This window comes from Histomonas meleagridis, assembly GCF_020186115.1.
Source record: "Histomonas meleagridis strain 2922-C6/04-10x chromosome Unknown contig_68, whole genome shotgun sequence".
NCBI lineage: Eukaryota > Parabasalia > Tritrichomonadida > Dientamoebidae > Histomonas > Histomonas meleagridis.
Window position 1 is genome coordinate 689996 of NW_027150909.1, and position 19483 is coordinate 709478.

The window sequence follows — 19483 nt, forward strand, 5'->3', positions numbered from 1 at the left end:
AGAGATTTTCAATAATTTACAATTGAGAATTCAGTTCTTGTCATTACCTGAAGAAGTACATTTTTGTGATCTAAGAAACCCGGAAAAATTAGGGAAAAAGTCATTGATTGTACAGTTGTGTACAAATTCAACAGCAAGAGTGGCTGGGATAAAGATAGATAATATAAGAGAAAAGACAAAAGAAAAATATGGATGAATGATTTTATGAATAAAGTATATGTTAAATATGAATAAATTAAAAATATTTTTGAAAATCTGAAAAAAAAATATATTTTAAATTTTTGTAATAACTTAAATTAAGAATATTTTGAGTTATTTTTTTTCTATTTTGTGCTTTTAAACAATTTATTGCATCCTATAAATTAAAATTATTGCACTGGAATATCAAAAACACTGCTCAATTTTCTCACTCTTATGTATTAAACAATAAAATACATTGTGTGCTCAATTCAGCCATTGTTAACATTTAAAAAACGCAAAAGCATCTCAAATTAGGAAAAACATAAATACCTTTAATTTTGATATAATATTGTATGTTGTAATTTCATCCGAAGGAACATATATTAATATATAATAAATTATCATGAATCGAGATATTTTCATAAAGAGTTGCTCTGTGTTTGTACTTGACGCGGTTAATTTAACCCCTCAGCGATTTGTTTGTTTTACACCAAATTTGAATGAGTATTTTTAACCGTCTCAAACCATTTCAACGAGAAAGGAAAATAGACCTGTGAAACCAGATAAACAAAACCTAAAATCACAAGATGAATATGATTTTTTGTTATCTATCAAGCAAATTATTTTTAGCGTGAATACAAAAAATATAGTTCAATCGGCAAATTCAATAATTAATAAATATGATAATAATCATCCATTATCTTATAAAATGCTTATTTCACAAATGATGTACATAATGTTTGTTATAAAAAGGAATGAATTTGATATTTATTTGAGTTTTTTACAAGAAATTAAAAGATTTGAAGATAAAAATCAAAACATTTCAGGTTTTCTTGATGAATTCATACGATTTCTTTTTACTAATTATTCCCAAGAATCAAATTATCTGATTAAGTATATGATTGATCATAATTTGCTTGAACCGAAAGATATTGAAAATCAAAAAAGACTATTTTTTGTTCATTATATGCCAGAAGATGAATTAAAAAGAATTATATATTATGATTTTAATAAATATTTCGCTTATAATTATGATAAACTTTCAGCAAATGATTGGGAACTTCATAAAGAATTAATTAAAGAAGGAGTTAATCCGAATGAAATCTCAAAAATATTTCGAAATGATGAAATAGAAAAACTTCAAGAAATGTCATCACAAGAAGATTTCGATTTTGATCAAATAGTTCGACCATCACTTTATGAAAGAAATAGTTTTATTAATCAAAGGAATGTTACATTAATTGATTATGCAGCATTTTTTGGATCTGTAAAATGTTTTAAATATTTACTTATGAATGGAGCAAATATAAATAATACAGGAAAATATGCAGTTGCAGGTGGAAATGAAGAAATTATTCATTTATGTGAACAAAATCATTCAACATTTGAAGATGCATATGAAACAGCAATTAAATTTCATCAAAATGACATCTTTAAATATCTTTATGAAAACAAGATAGTTGATACCTACAATTTAGAAAAATTGGGTGTATGTTGTGTTTTATCTTATAACTTTGAAATTTTTTCGTTTTTGCTTGGCGAAGGAATGAAAATCAATGATGATATTATTAATGAATCAGCGAGAATTGGTAACTTATATATTGTGAAATATTTTCTTCGAAATAATCAAATTCCAAATGATATTTTAGTTTATTCATCAGCATCTAGAAACATTGAACTTGTTAAATATATTTTGGGTCATAATAATTTGGATATTAATGTTAAAGATATTTTTAGAATATTTTTAGAGTTTATTTTAATAAAATAATGTTTTTAAATAATATTTGAAAATTATTTAAATGATTTAATACAGCCCTTATTTGTGCATCTGAAAATGGAAATATAGAAATAGTAAAATTACTTCTTGAACAAGAAGGAATTGATATTAATGCTAAAGGTATTTATTTGTTTTATATCGTATTTATTTAAATAATTTTATATTTCAAAATAATATTTGGAAATTATTTAAATTATTTAATACAGCATTTATAAGGGCATCTGAAAATGGAAATATAGAAATAGTAAAATTACTTCTTGAACAAGAAGGAATTGATATTAATGCAAAAGATATTTATATGTTTTCTTTGAAATTTATTTTAATAATTTTTTATCTTAAAATAATATTTGGAAATTATTTAAATTATTTCAAACAGCACTTATTAATGCATCTTCACATGGTCATATAGAAATAGTTAAATTACTTCTTGAACAAAAAGGAATTGATATTAATGATGGGGATGTTTATTTGTTTTACTTAATATTCATTTTAATAATTTTCTATTTCAAGATAATATTTGGAAATTATTTATATTATTTTTTTCAGCACTTATTTGTGCTACTAATGAATATTATACAGAAATCGTTAAATTACTTCTTGAACAAGAAGGGATCGATGTTAATGCTAAAGAGATTTATTTGTTTTATTTCAAATTTATATTTATAATTTGATATTTATTTTAATAATATCAAATTTCAAAATAATATTTGGAAATTATTTAAAATATTTCAATCAGCTCTTATTTGTGCATCTGTTTTAGATCATGTAGAAATAGTTAAATTACTTCTTGAACAAGAAGGAATTGATATTAATGCTGAAGATATTTATTTGTTATATTTGATATCTATTTTGATAATTTTTATATATTTCAAAATAATATTTGGAAATTATTTAAATTAAAAAGAACAGCACTTATGATAGCATCTAAATATGGTTATATCGAAACAGTCAAATTACTTCTTGAACAAGAAGGAATTGATATTAATGCAAAAGATATTTATTTGTTTTATTTGATATTTATTTTAATAATTTAAAATTTCAAAATAATATTTGGAAATTATTTAAATTATTTAATACAGCACTTATTAAAGCATCTGAAAATGGTCATACAGAAACAGTCAAATTACTTCTTGAACAAAAAGGAATTGATATTAATGATAAAGATATTTATTTGTTTTATTTGATATTTATTTTAATAATTTAAAATTTCAAAATAATATTTGGAAATTATTTATATTATTTGAAACAGCACTTATTAAAGCATCTGAAAATGGTCATACAGAAATAGTTAAATTACTTCTTGAACAAAAAGGAATTGATATTAATGATAAAGATATTTATTTGTTTTATTTGATATTTATTTTAATAATTTAAAATTTCAAAATAATATTTGGAAATTATTTATATTATTTGAAACAGCACTTATTAAAGCATCTGAAAATGGTCATACAGAAATAGTTAAATTACTTCTTGAACAAAAAGGAATTGATATTAATGATAAAGATATTTATTTGTTTTATTTGATATTTATTTTAATAATTTAAAATTTCAAAATAATATTTGGAAATTATTTAAATTATTTCAAACACCACTTATGGTAGCAACTTCAAAAGGTTATGCAGAAATAGCTAAATTAATCCATGAAAAGGAATTGATATATGCTGCCATGAAAAACCTGTAGACAGATGAAAAAGTAAATAAATCATATGCTTTTTATAAAATTTTATAGCAAAATAGAAATTTTGACATATCTTATGTGCCAAAAAAACAGTTATTTAAAACATGAACAAAAAATTATGAAAAATAATTTTTCTTTTTAACGTTCTCATAGGTGAAGCGAGTAAAAACATGATTACTACCAAAACACATTTGAATCTAACTAAAATTGATTAAGCTTCTGCAAAAATATTCGATAGGAAATATCAACAGTATTATGTATAATAGAGGGTAGATTCAAACATGTAATTAATATCAAATATTTTACTTAATACGACTCATTATTTTTTCAACCAAAGAAAGACGTTCGCCCAAGACAACAAAAATTAAAATGAATTTTTATGACAAAAATGAATAGACATTGACGAGGCGCAAATTGTGACAAATTTTTTGGACCACTTTTTGAATGGATGCTGTGAGGTACCCCAAAATTTTGTATCTCCTAAATACAAGGGCTTTCAATTTTTCTAAGCTTATTTTGTAATGTTTTCAAAATCCACATTGATGAAGCCTCATCAATTTGCTTCCTTTGTTTCTTCTGTAATTCCAAATGTTATCAATTCCCTAAGAGGCTTTTTTAGATCATCAGTAGAAAAATTATCTTGGAAAAAAGGACAAGAAATTAATCATCTAAAAAATTTCCCACGTGATTCCGACGAATATAATTCAGCTATTAGCAAATTAGTATCCCTGGGAATGGCGAATCCACACTCAACAATTATATCTTTTCTTGATCTTTATCCGTTTTCACAAAATCCAATTTTATTTGAAAAAATGAAAAGTGATTTTGGTTTTGAAGATGAACAAGATTCAGCGATAGGTGAACTCCTTTCTATTTTTGGATGTTATATTTTTGGAGATGTTGTTACTCAAATTTTAACATGTTCTTCAGAAGAAGATCATCATTTAATGCCTACAATATTATCAGTGCTTTCAGAACGAAGCAAATTTCCAGAACCACAAAATACATTTTTTAAACTTCATTGGAGAAAAATAATCAAACAATTTTCAGTTATTATATCAATTCTTTCAATCAAATCATACCAAAGCATTTATTCTTCGTTTAAAGATTGTTTAGGCGATTCTAAATATAGCACAAAAGATGTTTTATTATTATTTAGATACATAAGATATGATTCAACAAACGCATGTTCAAATTTAGAAAACCTAATTTCTTTTTATCAAAGCCGTAAAAAGAAATCCATGAACATCAGCGTTAAAACCTTTTTTTCAATTCTTCGCTTTACACTTTTGCAAATTTCACAATTTTCAGAGCCACTTTTGAACGATACGGAAAACCTTTTAAAAAGTGAAAAGCACAACAAAGAAACACGAAATTCCATAACTGAATGCAAAGCCATTATTTTATCTAAATCTAAGCAATTAACGGAAGACCAAATCTTAGACTTTTCTAAAACTGTATTTAAATCCAAAGTTAAATCTGAATGTATGTTACGATCATTTTTAATATTAATTCGAAATGGACAAATTAATTTAAATTCGATGTTTTGGGAATATGGTGAAATTAATCAATTATCTAATTTATCAGATGAATGTACAATGTTATGGAATCCAAATTATGATTCAGATTCACTTATAGATTTTTATAATCATTATATCATGAACATAACATTAACAACTAAAACAATTCCAATTATTTCATCGATTTTATTTAATTTTGTATCACGTAACACGAATACTATTTCTAATTTAGCATTAATATATCTTAAAGATAACAATTTACAAAAAATATTACCATTATTAACAGTGTTAACAAATATGATTAATGAAGATGTACAATTTACTAAATATGCAAGTCAAAACCCATTAAATAAAGATAATAATTTAACAAATGAACAAAATATCCAAAATTTAAATGATAAAATTCATACATTTTTAACTACTATTAAAACGTCATTATTTAAATATTTAGAGTTTTGTAAACCTGAAAGTTATTCAACTATAACTATATCGCCGCATTTTTTATCATCATTTGAAATCTTAGAATGTCCAACTCCTAATTTTCATGTACGGACAGATGAATTTATACCGAAACTAAGTAAAGATATGAACATTTCGGATAAATTTATGCAAGAGAAATTTCCCGATTATGTCTTTAAACGAGTGAAATTTGATATTTCATTATTAGATAATATTAGTAGTAATTCAAATGAGAAATCAATTACACATTTATTATGTTTATTACCACAAATTATTAATGAAAATGACTTAAAAGATCGGAAAAACTTATTTTTATCCATTTTAATTGAAACAATTTTATCATCGTCACAATATTTAGCACATTTTGCAGTATATACATTACAATGGATATATTATCAATTAAGTTATTCACGGCCAATATTATTAAGTTATTTAACACAATTTATGATGAAGATATTAAATGGACAACATATTTGTATTATATTATCATTATATTATCATTTAATATCTTCGCCTTTAATACCTATTAAAGCTAATAATGAAAAATGGTTTGATTTATGGTATAATCATTTTCAAGCAATGATTATCTTCTTGTTAACATCGCCATATTTAGAAATACGTAAATTATCATTGTTATGTTTAAAACGATTTCAATTTATTTGTGATCAAAATAATATAACAAATACAATATATAGCGAATTAGAAAAGAATTTGGATAACTTTTTGATTAGATTAAGTTTAAGAAATATACCAATTAATAATTTTAATTTCGAAGATATATGTTATTGTTCTTGTATTAATCTTTATTCAATAGCTTATTCGGAGTTTTTATGTATTATATCACAAGAACAATTTAAAGAAATATTTAATATATTAATTGATTTAAATATTTCAAAATTTATTAACTTCCAAAAGATTAATAATATTAATGAAAATGATGAAATAATTGCTAATCAAATTCATAATATATTAATGTTAATTTTATGTTCAAGATTAAACTTTTGGACAACTAAAACATTTACAAATCTTAAAAATGATTTAACTAAATTAAATCCAAATAATTTCTTAAACTTATATTCAATTGAAAGTCCATTTTTATATGATAAAACTAATAATAATGAAAGTAATTTATTTGAAAACATATTAAATAATTTATTAAATAACTCAATAAATGAATTATCATTTGAATCGAAAATATTTTCATTAATAATATCTAATTGTTCATGTTCTACACATAGTATAATCTTAGATATGATAATAAATAAATTAAAAACATTACAAAATGATTCATCTAATAAATCCAATTTAGGATTAACACAAATGAGTAAATTCGTATCACAAATATCACAAAATACTGATTATCAATTATTAATTTGTAGTTCGTCTAATACATTTAATAATATTAAATTCTTCTTATTAATTATCCAAGAACTTGATGAGAAAAATGAAGTTTTATATCAAAATTATGTAACTATTATTAAAAACACTTCGTTAGCTTTAACTTCTGATTATAATCCTGGTAACAAAGGTTCATTACATTGTTTCCAACCATTAATATCATTAAAAGCATTTAATTGGTCCATTAATCAACGACAACAATCATTTAAATTCTTAATGGAAATGGAACAATTAAATTTAAATAATATAAATCAAATTAAAGAAGCCGAAATCTCAATGTTTCATGTTGGAAATCTTTTTGATAAAAACTTTCCATTTTCGAAAGAAATACAAAACATTGCAATAAATAATGACTTAGTAATGAAGAAAATACTTTCATTACATTCCAACTTATTTGAAATGTTTTGTAATTATGCGATTCAAGGGAATTCTAATTATTTCCGTGCAATAGCATTTCAATATGTTAGTGATATTAATAATAATAGTATTCTTACTGAAGAAGATAAGAAATATAATATTAAAACTTATAATGATCGAGGAATATTATATTTATTATCATTTATATATTTATTCTCACCTGAAATTGAAACGCGGAAATTATCATTTAAATTGATTAAAAGACTTAGTACATTATTTACTACTATTTATGAACCAAATAACTTAAAACCAATTGCATATTTAAATGAAATATTTAATGAAATCGAAAATGAATTTATTACTAATGTATCAATACCTTCTAATCAAAAGATTTATTCATTATTTTATAACATATGTAAATATTTACCATTTATACGAATACCTTTAATTAAAGAAACTATTGAACGAATTAAACAAAATTGTTTACAACAAAACTTAAATATTATAATATCATTAATACCTAAAATAGCAAATCTTTTTAATTTAGAAGAATTACCATTAAATATATCGATATCATTAATTGATTTGTTTTTAATTATACCTAAATCAATGCATTCATTATATTGTTCATTATTTAAAGGCTTTTGTGAGATACCAAATAATTTAAATTATTTAATTAAAATCATCTTTAATTTAATACCTAATAAACAATATACAAAACAATGTGTAACTATATTAATATCATTATCGAATGAACATTTAATGAAATTTATTTCAAGAATTATTCAGCCATTACAATTTGATTCTTGGTTTATAATTAATGTATATGAAACAGAGATATTACAAACAGGAATTAATGAAGAAGATAAAACTAAGTTTTCATTATATGGAAGTTTATTATATTTTAATGAAATCATTAATAATTATTTTAATATTATTCTAAATTATATTCCAACGATATTACATTTTTGTTTATTAAATTTATATAATAATAAATTAATGATATATAATGACTTAATTAAAGAAATAATTACAAAGATTTTAAACAATTTTAATATTAAATTAAATGACTTAAAAATTACTTTTAAAGAAAATTCATCACCAATTGAAATATCAATCACTAAAATTATAACACAAATATGTTCTATCTTAAAAGGTCGTTATGAAAACATTATATATAATTGGAAAGAAATTGCACTTCAATGGTTTTGTAGTTGTGGTGATTTAATCATAGCTACTAAAAGTGGAATCATATTAAGTAATATACCAATTAAATCGGATGGAAGTGATATACCATCGATTATGCATTCATTATATATTATCATAAAGAATAATTTATTAGATCAAAATGATGAAATTATAAAGAATTATATAAGTACATCATTAAATATCATTTTATATTTAACTAAAACAATTTCGAATGTTAAAATATTAGAACATTATGGAGATTTCATATGGCAATTTGCTCAACCTTTTATCTTTAATAATGATTTAATAAACAATAATTATGAAGCCACAAAAATCGCATTTAAAATCATCGAACAATTTATCTCAATTAAATCGACACATAAATTATTAAACATTGAAGCAAATATATTAAAGATTTCGAATTTGATTTATAATAATGAATTATTTGTTAATGTTATGGAATTCTTAACTTCAATTGCTGAATATTATTCCATTAATAATGATATTAAAATCATTAGTGTCATTATTCAAATACCAATTTTTTATGGTATATTTTGTGCTTATCATTATATTTCACCTTTCATTAACTTATATTCGAAAGAAAACATTAAAAAAATTATAAAAATCGCTAAAAGAATTTCGAAAATTGATTTCGGTAATGATTCGAAAATTTCAATAATTTTCGCCGATTATTTAAATGATATTGATAATGCTCATCCTGAAATATTTTTAGATCAAATTTGTGATGAATTATGTTTAACTTATTTCGAACCTATTAAGAAATCCGGAAAAATATTTTCGTATGAAATATATAAAAATAAAAATAATTTTAATATGACAACACTTTTAACATTTGTTCAACGAATTTTTATAAAATGTAAAAACAAAAATGATATTGTTAAAGATTATTCGAATATAATTTATTATTGTAGTAAACAAACAACGAATTTAACAAATGATTTCCTTTATAGTATTATTGAAGATGCTGAAATTAATGGATTATTAAATAAGAAAATTGTTGACGAGTTTGAAGAAGAAGAAAAGTTAAATAATTTGGAACTAAAGGCACAAATCGAAAATATAATATTACAAATTCAGCCATTGAGTATACCAAATGGTGAAATATATATAAACGACGAAAAATTAATTGTTCCAATGATTCCATTGTTGAACGATTCGTGGAAGGAATTAAATGAAATCAGAAATTACTTGAAGGAAACTGTGATACAGCCGTTCGCAAATCAGAAAGCGGAATGGAAAAAATTGATCGATAAAGATAAAGGTAAAGAAGATATCGCACAAAAGAATGTGCTCGACCCAAATCAACAAAATGACTTCGATTTCTTCATGCATAGCGAAATAGGCCCCGTGAAATCGGAAAAGTCAACAGACGGATTAGAAATAGGAGCAAAGTTAATGCCCGAGTTCTTCGCAGTTTGCTACGACGAATATAAAGAGTTCGAAGAGAGATTGAAATAAATAAAATGGTTTTTGAAGCGAATTTATTATGATTAAGAAAATGTATATATTATTTATGTTGACAGAAAGAATGTTGTCTAAATCAGCAATATGATTATATAGTTTATATTGTGGTAAGAGAGAAATTCTCAGACAGATGTTATTAAATTTTAATGAAGTATTATGTTTCAAATAATATGAAATGCTTTGTACTGTATTTAATTATTTTATGTATTGCTTATAGCCTATTGCATTTAGGGAATGTTCATGTTTGGTATCAATTACAATGCTTAATGATGCTTCAATTAGTAGTTCAACATTTTATCGATGTTCTTCACTAACATCTCTCAATTGCCAAACACACAAACAAAAATTACTTCATTTGCATTTTATAGATGCGCAGGTTTAGATCAATTAAAATGAAAAGTGTTAATTCAATTGTTTGATCAATGTATGCATTTTATGAATGTTCTGCATTAACATCAGTTCAATTATTAGACTCACCAACAGCATTTTCTTCAAGTACGTTTTATGGTTGTTCAAGTTTAGAATCTATTACAGTGAATTTTGTTACTTGAGAATTCGGCATTTTATAACTGTTCTTCATTAAAATCTCTTCAATTCCCAGATTCATTAGCAACAATTTCTTCAAATGCATATTATGTTCAGGTTTATAATCAGTTACAATGAATGGTGTTACTTCAATTGGTGATTCAGGATTTTATAGATGCTCTTCATTAAATTCTCTACAATTGTCAGATTCACTTAACAACAGTTTTTCCAAATTTTAAATCAGATGAAAATAAAATTGACCATTAGTGAATTTCTAGTGAATAATAATTATCAACGAAATCATAATTCTTTGTAAATGTTCCAAATGATTCTTTTTGATTTAGAGTTTACACAGTTTCTCATTATGCATAAACAAATTTATTGACGCTTTTAAATGACGAAGTTGATTATAAAAATGATTTATTAATAAATTATTGAAAAACATTATTTTTCGATGAACAAATTTTTGATAATTTGTAACACCTGTAAGGAGCCCACACATTTTGTTAGAGGAAAAGAGAGGATAACTCCGCAACGTCAGGTGAATATTTTTGGATATTTTCAATTAGCATATTTATACGTTCGAGTTGAATTTTGCTTTTTTCTGATATTGCTTGTATTTCTGTGCGAATGTCTTGTGATACTGATGTTATCTGATTTAGCCATTTTTGCTCAAGTTGATAATCATTTGTTGGAATATCATAAGTTTCAGCATCACTAACATTTTGGTGTTGCTTCATTTTCTTAAATCGGTTCCAAGAAAAAGTAGCTGCTGTTAATCCTTCATACAAAATTGGTGGGGGATTTCGAAATACAACTACTTCTTCTCGTTTTTCTGTTAGGCCTGACTTTCTGGATTGTTGATTTGGAAATGTGATATAGTGGGTTAATGAAAAAGATATTGCACCTTTTGGAAAAATTTCAACTGTTGCTTCAAATTCACCCCATCCATCTTCAGAAGCCTTATAAGGTTCTGAAGTACATATCCTCTCGGGAGGCTTAAAAGACTCATGAAGGTGAAAAACAACCTTTTCAACCCATTTAGTCATGTCTTCACCCGTTGGACTATAAAGAAATATTTCCCAATGATGAGTCTTATATTCTGTTGGCCTTTGAAGACGGCGTACATTATGCCCAACAACAACTTTCTTTTCGATAACTAAATCATCAATCATTTCTTCTTTCCTAATCTGAACAGGTATGCTCTCAAAAAGTAAACACGACCGTTTACATTTTTGCAAAGGTTTTCTTATTCAAGGAAAAAAATTTTTATAAAAAAGCACTCTTATTTTTATAATACTTTCAAAAACATAAAGGAAAATTGTAGAATTAGAGGTATTAAATTTTGAAATCAAATTAATATAGAATGCATTAAAGAATACAGCGGGTCTTCCACACATGCAATTGAATGTGTGTTCAAATTATTCATTCAATTTTTTATGGCGTAAAATGGAATATTTTAAAAAGATCTTTCCAGTAGAAAAAAAATCATGAACTCCAATTCACTAAGCAATATTTTAGCAACAATAACAGAAATAATGAAAATTTGCGATGGTAATGAAGTTCTGGAAAACAAAGCACGCGAATCAATGACAAGATTAATTAACGAAACTATTAGAGGAATGTCGAAAAATTCCACCTCAAACGAAAAAATTGAGGAAGCAAATGATATTTCAAGTGAAATTAACCATACATTTGAGGAATTTAATTCTTTAAAAACTCCACCAATTCAAATCTTAAAACAATTTATTATATCAATCAGTGATGAACCTCTTCAAGAAAATATGGATATGGAAGAAATTTATCAATGGCTCCAGAGAAATTATACAGAAACTGATCTTAAAAATAAATTAAGATTATTCCTACAAAATTTGTCAGAAAAACAATTCGAGGAAGAAATGCAGAACGCACTTTCCTAAAGATGACTAAAAATTTTATTTGTTTAAATTTGCTTGGACAAAATTATTTTTTTTTCTTGTTTTCTAGAACGATAGTTAATTCTGAGCGTTGGTGCACCAAAAATCATTCAAAAACAAATCGGCTGCAGTGAAATAACCGCCCGAATTCTTTTTGGACGAGCTATAAAAGTGACAAACATGAAAGTATTGATTATTGGAGACTTTCACATTCCAAACAGAGCATCAAAAATACCAGATGCTTTTATTGACAAGATCAAATCAACCACAAATAAGCAGCAAAATATCAAACAAATTTGGTGTACTGGAAATTTATGTCAAAGCGAGAATAAGCTTCTCAAGATGATATGTAAAAAAATACATATGGTTCATGGTGAACTTGACCCGGTAGATTTGCAAAATCTTAAGGAAATCGAAGCGTTTACAATTGGTTCTTTTAGAGTTATTTTATTAAGTAGCTATCTTGCTTTTTCTGAATCTATGATTTGTATGAAACAGCGTGAATACGATGCTGATATTGTTGTTATTGGTGGGTCACATAATGCATCTATTAAAAAAATTCAAGATTTCCATGTAATTGATCCAGGCACTGCAACTGGTGCGTTTAATTCCACATATGAAAATCCACCACCGTCTTTCATTATTCTTGAGATTCTTGGATATATTGCAAATGCAACAATTTACACACTTGAAAAAGATGGAAGCATCTCATCTAGGACAGAAACATTCCAAAAACAAATTTGATTTAGTCGACAAATATGGTAATTTCTTCATTATTTGTTTTTCTATTTTTTGCTGATGCAGTTCAAATAAACTTTTACGTTTTCATAAAATATGTAAAATCTATTTGCTTTTTTGGATTTAGGTCCATTCCTTTCCTGGAAATTTTGTGTTTTATCATTTGATTGATGAAAAATTAGTTTTGATTTTCAAATTCTAAAAAAAATTGGAGGCTTAAAATATTAGATATATTTTTATGCTTTTCTGGTGAACGAATGATTGATTTGTACCATAAAGTAACTATTTTAGATTAAATAAGTATTGTTTTTTGGATGTGGGGAGTTTCAATCAAATATTTCACCTGAGGAAATGAGTTATCAAGACGGTGTTGCTAAACAAGGTTATGCTAGTAAAGTTGGTGGTTTTATCAAGGCTCGTAATAAGCGCTGGTTTGTGCTAGAAGGCGATGAACTTCATTATTGCAAAAAAACCAGGAGATAAAAATATTAAGTGTATTAAGTTAACAGAAGTAGAAGAAATAGTATTTAATGCCAAAAAGAAAAATACAAAAGCTATTTTAATACGTGATAGTAAGAAAGATAATACAATTATATTTTCTACAGAACGCGAAGCATTAGAATGGTATAAAGCTATTGTACTTGCTAGATAAGGTTCAAGGAAAACCGATATAAAGCTCAGTGACTTTACTATCCTTAAGGTCATTGGTTGAGGTTCATATGGAAAAATTCAATTAGTTAAACATAATGAAAGAGAGAGATTTATGCACTAAAATCATTATCCAAAAAGGTTTTAGCTCAACAAAACCTTATACAAAAAACTCCTACAGAGAGAAACACATTAATCAAAGTTAATCACCCATTTGTTACATCAGCATGTTATTCATTTCAATCAGATTCAAAGTTATTTTTGGCATGGAGTATGTCCCTGGTGGTGATCTTTTTACCCGAATTCAGCAAGAACAAAGGTTTTCTGAATATCGCGTAATGTTATATGTTGCCCAATTAACATTAGCAATTGGGTATTTGCATTCTATAGGCATTGTACATCGTGATTTAAAGTCAGAAAACATTTTGTTTGATAAAGATGGGTATCTTAAAATCACAGATTTTGGCTTAGCAAAAGACAAAATGAACCAAAAAGATGCCACTGCAAAAACGTTTTGTGGTACGCCCGACTATATTGCGCCAGAAATTATCCAATCCAGACCTTATGGGAAAGCTGTAGATTGGTGGTCACTTGGGATTATAACATATGAAATGTTCTATGGGCGTCCACCATTCTTTAACTCGAATACTAACGCAATGTATGACTCAATATTAAATGATCCTATTGAGTTTCAAAATAGATGGAGATCATCGATTTTATAACCAAGCTGTTGCAATGTGACCCAGAAAGAAGACTTGGGTCAGGACCTACAGATGTAGAAGAGGTGAAAAAACATCCATTTTTTGATACCGTCGATTGGGATCAGATCTTGTTGAAGGCTGTTCCAGAGTGGGTGCCAACATTGAATAACGCTACTGACACAATTCGATTTGCAATTTACTATCGAAAAGCCAAATATTTCATATGAAGACCCGCACTTGATATCTGCTGAAACGCAAAAGATGCTCGAGGGATTCAAAATGGAGAATGTAATTGGTTAAGCAATTTGTCAACCAACATAAAAACGATTTAAAATCAGAATTCTTGTGATATTTGTCGCACTATGAAATTATGTTGTTTTGGGTGAAGTACGTCATCCGTAAACTTATTAAGCGATGTGAAGAGTGACAATGAAATGAATTATTTGTATCATTGGACTTATTATCAATTGTACTCATTGGAAATCAATTTATTCGATAGGCGGTATGACGTTGAAGATTTTAAGTCGATGAATATTTTAACATTGCTATCGAATGTCAATGAAATGTGTTCTAAAAATGATTATAAATTTGTGAATGGCTTTGATCAATATTGATCAAAGTTAGTTGAATTTATTGAAAATAGGAATTTTTCACGTTCTTAAGCTAATTCAATTAAAATATGAGGCTCCGTTTGTTCAAGTTCAACATGTTCAAAATATTCAACTTGCTTAAATTTAAATTTTCAAATCAGTGCCAGATTCATGAATGAATTCTTTGTCATCTTTGATTTTTTTCCTAATGGTTGAAATAATACACCTCCGAATGAGTGGGGAAAACTTCAACGCTTAAGCATGTTTTTGTGTATTTTGTTATATCTGAAAGATCTTTCAGATTATCTTCTTGAGAAAGAAAATGATAAAAAATAATATAATATAACCAGATACAGAATTACCTCACAGACTCTGTTCAAGGTAAAATAAATAAATTATATCGGATGAAGATAAATGGTAATGTCATAAATTTTATGATGATTACATTTATGAGAATTATGAAGAACTTTCAAAGAATGATTTTGCTTAATAAGCAATTAATTGAAGACTGCGTTAATCCAAATGAACTCGCAAATACGAAATGATGAAATCGAACAACTTCAAGAAATATCATCACAAACGAATTTTGATTTTACGCATACAATTAAATATTATTTAACCAAAAACAAACAAAGGAGGGTTGACATGGTCAAATTTTATTCTTTAACAAATTGATGATAACCGTTCATTGAGAACTTTATGTCACTTTCGGTATCGGTCGTTTCCATGAAGTCCGTTAACGTCACCTCGGCGATGTCAGTTTCTGTTTCAGTTTCCACGAAATCTCCTGGTGCCATTTTTTCTACTTTTCTTTTTGACGTTGGCTTATTAACTACTTCTTCTGTTTGCTTACTTGTTTTTACCATCATTGTGCCATTTGGCAAATATTGGATTACATCCCCATCCATATCATCACTATTAAATATACCGGATTCAACTGGTAATGCAGCAAGTAATTCTTTCATGGCTGCATCAGATGGTGGAGTATTATCTTGTTGTTTTAAAACTTCATTCTTTAACGACTGAATGCTGGATAATGTTTTGGATTTAGATGTAGTCTTTTGCTTGCGACGTTTCCATATACTGGCAAGAAATGTTAATCGACCAGTTTCAGGATCATACATAGAATCTCGTCCTTTGAGCTTCTTTAGATAAGAAAATATGGTTTGGTGCATTGTTTCCATCGATCGATCAATATTGCGATTGTCAATCTTTGGAATTAGAAATCGTGTGGCACATTCAGAAAGATGAGATTGAACGTGCCTAATGGCGGCAAAGTTTCGTGTGTACTTGTTCATGGAAGGGTCTGTTGTCATATATTTTGCTCGAACTGCAAATCGTTGGATGTGAAATTCTTCTTTCTTAATATAGATTAAGAAAGGTATAACATTCGGAAACTGCTTAGCAAACTTAATCATAAGTTCAGAATTGAGATGCACACCTTCAATAATTAGAGATGCACGTGATTGAACAAATGAAGAAATGATCTTAATAAGTTGCTGGCCAACTAGTTCCGATTGTGCTAGATATCCTTTAATACACTGTGGTTAGAAAATTATATGAAAATTGGGATTTCGAACCAAAGTAGATTGCAGTTTTGCATAAACAATAGAATCGTTATTGGGGCACCTCACAAAACCGTAAAAAACTTTTTTCGAAATTCCCAATTAAAAAAAACATACTCTTTCTTTTTCTGGGAGTTGATGTTCAGGATCAATAAGATCACCACATTCGTATGTGGATTTATAAAGAATAGGGTATTCTTCTTGTGAATAAAATGATCGCATTGCATGTCGAACAGAATCTGTTGATAAAATGTAATTGCAAGGAAGTCGACTCGCAAGTAAAGACGCAATTGTGGATTTTCCTGTACCCGGAGCACCACTGAGTAGTACAATAAAGAATCTTCTGTCTTCAAAGAAATCAAGCGCGAGTCGAAAATCAACTGCGTATCTGATCTTTTTGTACTGATGAACATGTAATGCAGCAACAACTAAACGATGAAATTGTAAACGAGTAAGTACTAAAAAACCATGCGAATAACTCCTGGGATTGGCAAAAATGTTGCTATAACCAGTCCCCAAAATAATTGCGGCTTGATCAGGTTGACAACATCGAAGAAATGTAAAAACCCATTCTGCTAAACTAACATTTAAAGGTGTTTGACAGCCCATTACTTTAAAAATTTGTGCAAGAAGTTCTGGAGTATATGGTCGCATATATTGAGGAAGAGAGGTATTTGGGATAGGAACTGTTTCATTCTCAAAGACTATGTCTGGCATATAGTCTACTTTGGTATAGATAACGTTGATTTCTCTAGGAGTTTTCTCTTGGGATATCATTGAAGTAAATTGCCACTTCACATCAACAAAAATTGAATGAAAATAAAAATTTTGTTTTTGCTAATGGAAAAAGTAATTGCACCACCTCCACTTGATACAGATTTTACTATTATATACAATCAAACAGAAATAAAAGTTTCAAAGTTTAAACTTTTAATTGCTTCTGATTGGTTTCAAAAAAACTACGGATTCAATGAAGAAAAAACATTAAATATTGTTGGTAAAACACCAACACCCATATTTATAGATTTCATTGAAACTGTACAAAATCACAATGTAGATGAGGTAAAAAAAGAATATGCTTATGATTTTCTTAAATTATCAGAAAAGTGGAATGTTGATTTTATTAGAGAAAAATGTATTAAATTGATTGAAACAGATTCTGATATACAAAGTGTTATAGAGAATATTCAAAAAGAAGATGAATGCGAAAACAACGATGAGTTTATATCAATTTTAGCTCCGCATCTTGATTTTATTGTTTCACTTCCCTCTTTTCCTCTTTTTCCTTTGGATACAATTTATAAATTATTATCGCATCCAAAATCCATTTTACGCGATCATCATAAATTATTTAATGCATTAATAAATCTTCTTTCAATTCATGGATCTAAAGCAGCGAATCTAGTCAACTTTATTGATCTTTCTGCCTTGTCAATAGAAGAAATTAAAACACTTCTTAATAATGATATAATTAAAGATAAATTTTTGATTCAGAAAGATGCAAATGAACTTCTTCATGAGAACTTCGTTTTAAAGCGTGAACTAAACGAAACCAGATCCATCATTCAGAATATTCTGCAAAGGCTCCAAAACATCGAAACTGTTGCATCAAAAAATTCGGAAGAAATAAACTCGATGATGCAAACAGTTATCAATCAAAATGCCGAAATAAAAGCAATGTTAATCGGTAACGAAAAGAGCATATAGAAAATGTTTAATAAATATATGAGACATATAATTTTTTGTAAAATATCTTTTGTGTGTGTTGATGTGAGAATATCATTTCAATCGAAAGAACACAATAATTCATTATTACCAGCAAAAATAAGAAAAATATTTCTTCTAATTTGAAAAGTTTTCTGCTGATTTTTGAATTTTCTCATTATACATTTATAAATTTCCTCATGAGGAAATTAAAAATAAATTCCTTTATGGTAAATTCCAGAAAACGGTCGTTTTACACCCCTATAAGGATGTGACAAAAATCTCCAGAGAAAAAAATTGTTGCTCCAACAAAAAGACACCATTAACATGAGTTATTGTTCTGTTACATTCATTGTTTTTAACCACATGGAACAGCATTATTTTCTGCATCTGAAAAGGGATACACAGAAATAGTTAAATTACGTATAGAGAAAAATGGGTTTGATATTAATGCTAAAAATATTATTTCGTTTCACACTGTGTTCATTTTAATAGTGGTATTCTAAAATTTGAATTGATAACTATTCGAATTATTTCGTACAGCGCTTTTAATAGTATCTGAAAATAGCCATACAGAAATAGTGAAATTACTTCTTGAACAAGAAGGATTGATGGCAATATTCATATTATTCTATTTACAGTTTAACGTTCGCTTAATAACAATAAAAAAGTCAAAAATCCACTTTTTAATAGGATTTGGGATTGTTATACTCACAAAAAATATGGCCATAACGCAGTAAATAAACTATTTAAAAGCTCTCAAATTTGATACGCATTTTTCAAAAAAGTACCACCAACCTGTTTTCGGGTTCATTCTAAATAATTCCATTAATGTTACATTTTATTAACACAATACAACGACACTTATCAGTCACACATCTTCATTTAGATGTCACTTGTCATTCAAGATTTTTTCTTTTTTCTAATTTCCTTGATGAATATTTAAATATTACAAAAAAAATTTTAACCATTATCTCTTCCAAAATCATGCAAATGGCTACTGTATTTTTTGTTGTCTTTTCTAAGAAATTAATATCAAAACTCAAGTTTCAAA

The 19483-nt window shown here is 26.6% G+C and overlaps 6 protein-coding genes across 6 annotated transcripts; 3 read left to right on the plus strand and 3 right to left on the minus strand.

Annotated features, from left to right (window-relative positions):
- Positions 1 to 9712: 9712 nt before the first annotated feature.
- GO595_008567 (uncharacterized protein) lies at positions 9713 to 10036 on the plus strand (the record flags this gene model as incomplete). The annotated part of the gene is made up of 1 exon (XM_067922155.1): positions 9713 to 10036. The coding sequence occupies one exon, from the start codon at positions 9713 to 9715 to the stop codon at positions 10034 to 10036; it is 324 nt and encodes a 107-aa protein (XP_067771333.1).
- A 1037-nt stretch (positions 10037 to 11073) lies between these two features.
- GO595_008568 (YEATS domain-containing protein 4) lies at positions 11074 to 11742 on the minus strand (the record flags this gene model as incomplete). Its single annotated transcript, XM_067922156.1, has 1 exon — positions 11074 to 11742. One exon carries the CDS (start codon positions 11740 to 11742, stop codon positions 11074 to 11076), a length of 669 nt encoding a protein of 222 aa, XP_067771334.1.
- A 1083-nt stretch (positions 11743 to 12825) lies between these two features.
- Positions 12826 to 13227, plus strand: GO595_008569 (Vacuolar protein sorting-associated protein 29; the record flags this gene model as incomplete). The annotated part of the gene is made up of 1 exon (XM_067922158.1): positions 12826 to 13227. One exon carries the CDS (start codon positions 12826 to 12828, stop codon positions 13225 to 13227), a length of 402 nt encoding a protein of 133 aa, XP_067771335.1.
- An 869-nt stretch (positions 13228 to 14096) lies between these two features.
- GO595_008570 (AGC family protein kinase) lies at positions 14097 to 14591 on the plus strand (the record flags this gene model as incomplete). The annotated part of the gene is made up of 1 exon (XM_067922159.1): positions 14097 to 14591. The coding sequence occupies one exon, from the start codon at positions 14097 to 14099 to the stop codon at positions 14589 to 14591; it is 495 nt and encodes a 164-aa protein (XP_067771336.1).
- Positions 14592 to 15816: 1225 nt separating this feature from the next.
- GO595_008571 (P-loop containing nucleoside triphosphate hydrolase protein) lies at positions 15817 to 16578 on the minus strand (the record flags this gene model as incomplete). The annotated part of the gene is made up of 1 exon (XM_067922160.1): positions 15817 to 16578. The coding sequence occupies one exon, from the start codon at positions 16576 to 16578 to the stop codon at positions 15817 to 15819; it is 762 nt and encodes a 253-aa protein (XP_067771337.1).
- A 249-nt stretch (positions 16579 to 16827) lies between these two features.
- GO595_008572 (P-loop NTPase domain-containing protein LPA1-like 2-like) lies at positions 16828 to 17502 on the minus strand (the record flags this gene model as incomplete). Its single annotated transcript, XM_067922161.1, has 1 exon — positions 16828 to 17502. One exon carries the CDS (start codon positions 17500 to 17502, stop codon positions 16828 to 16830), a length of 675 nt encoding a protein of 224 aa, XP_067771338.1.
- Between the last annotated feature and the right edge of the window lie 1981 nt (positions 17503 to 19483).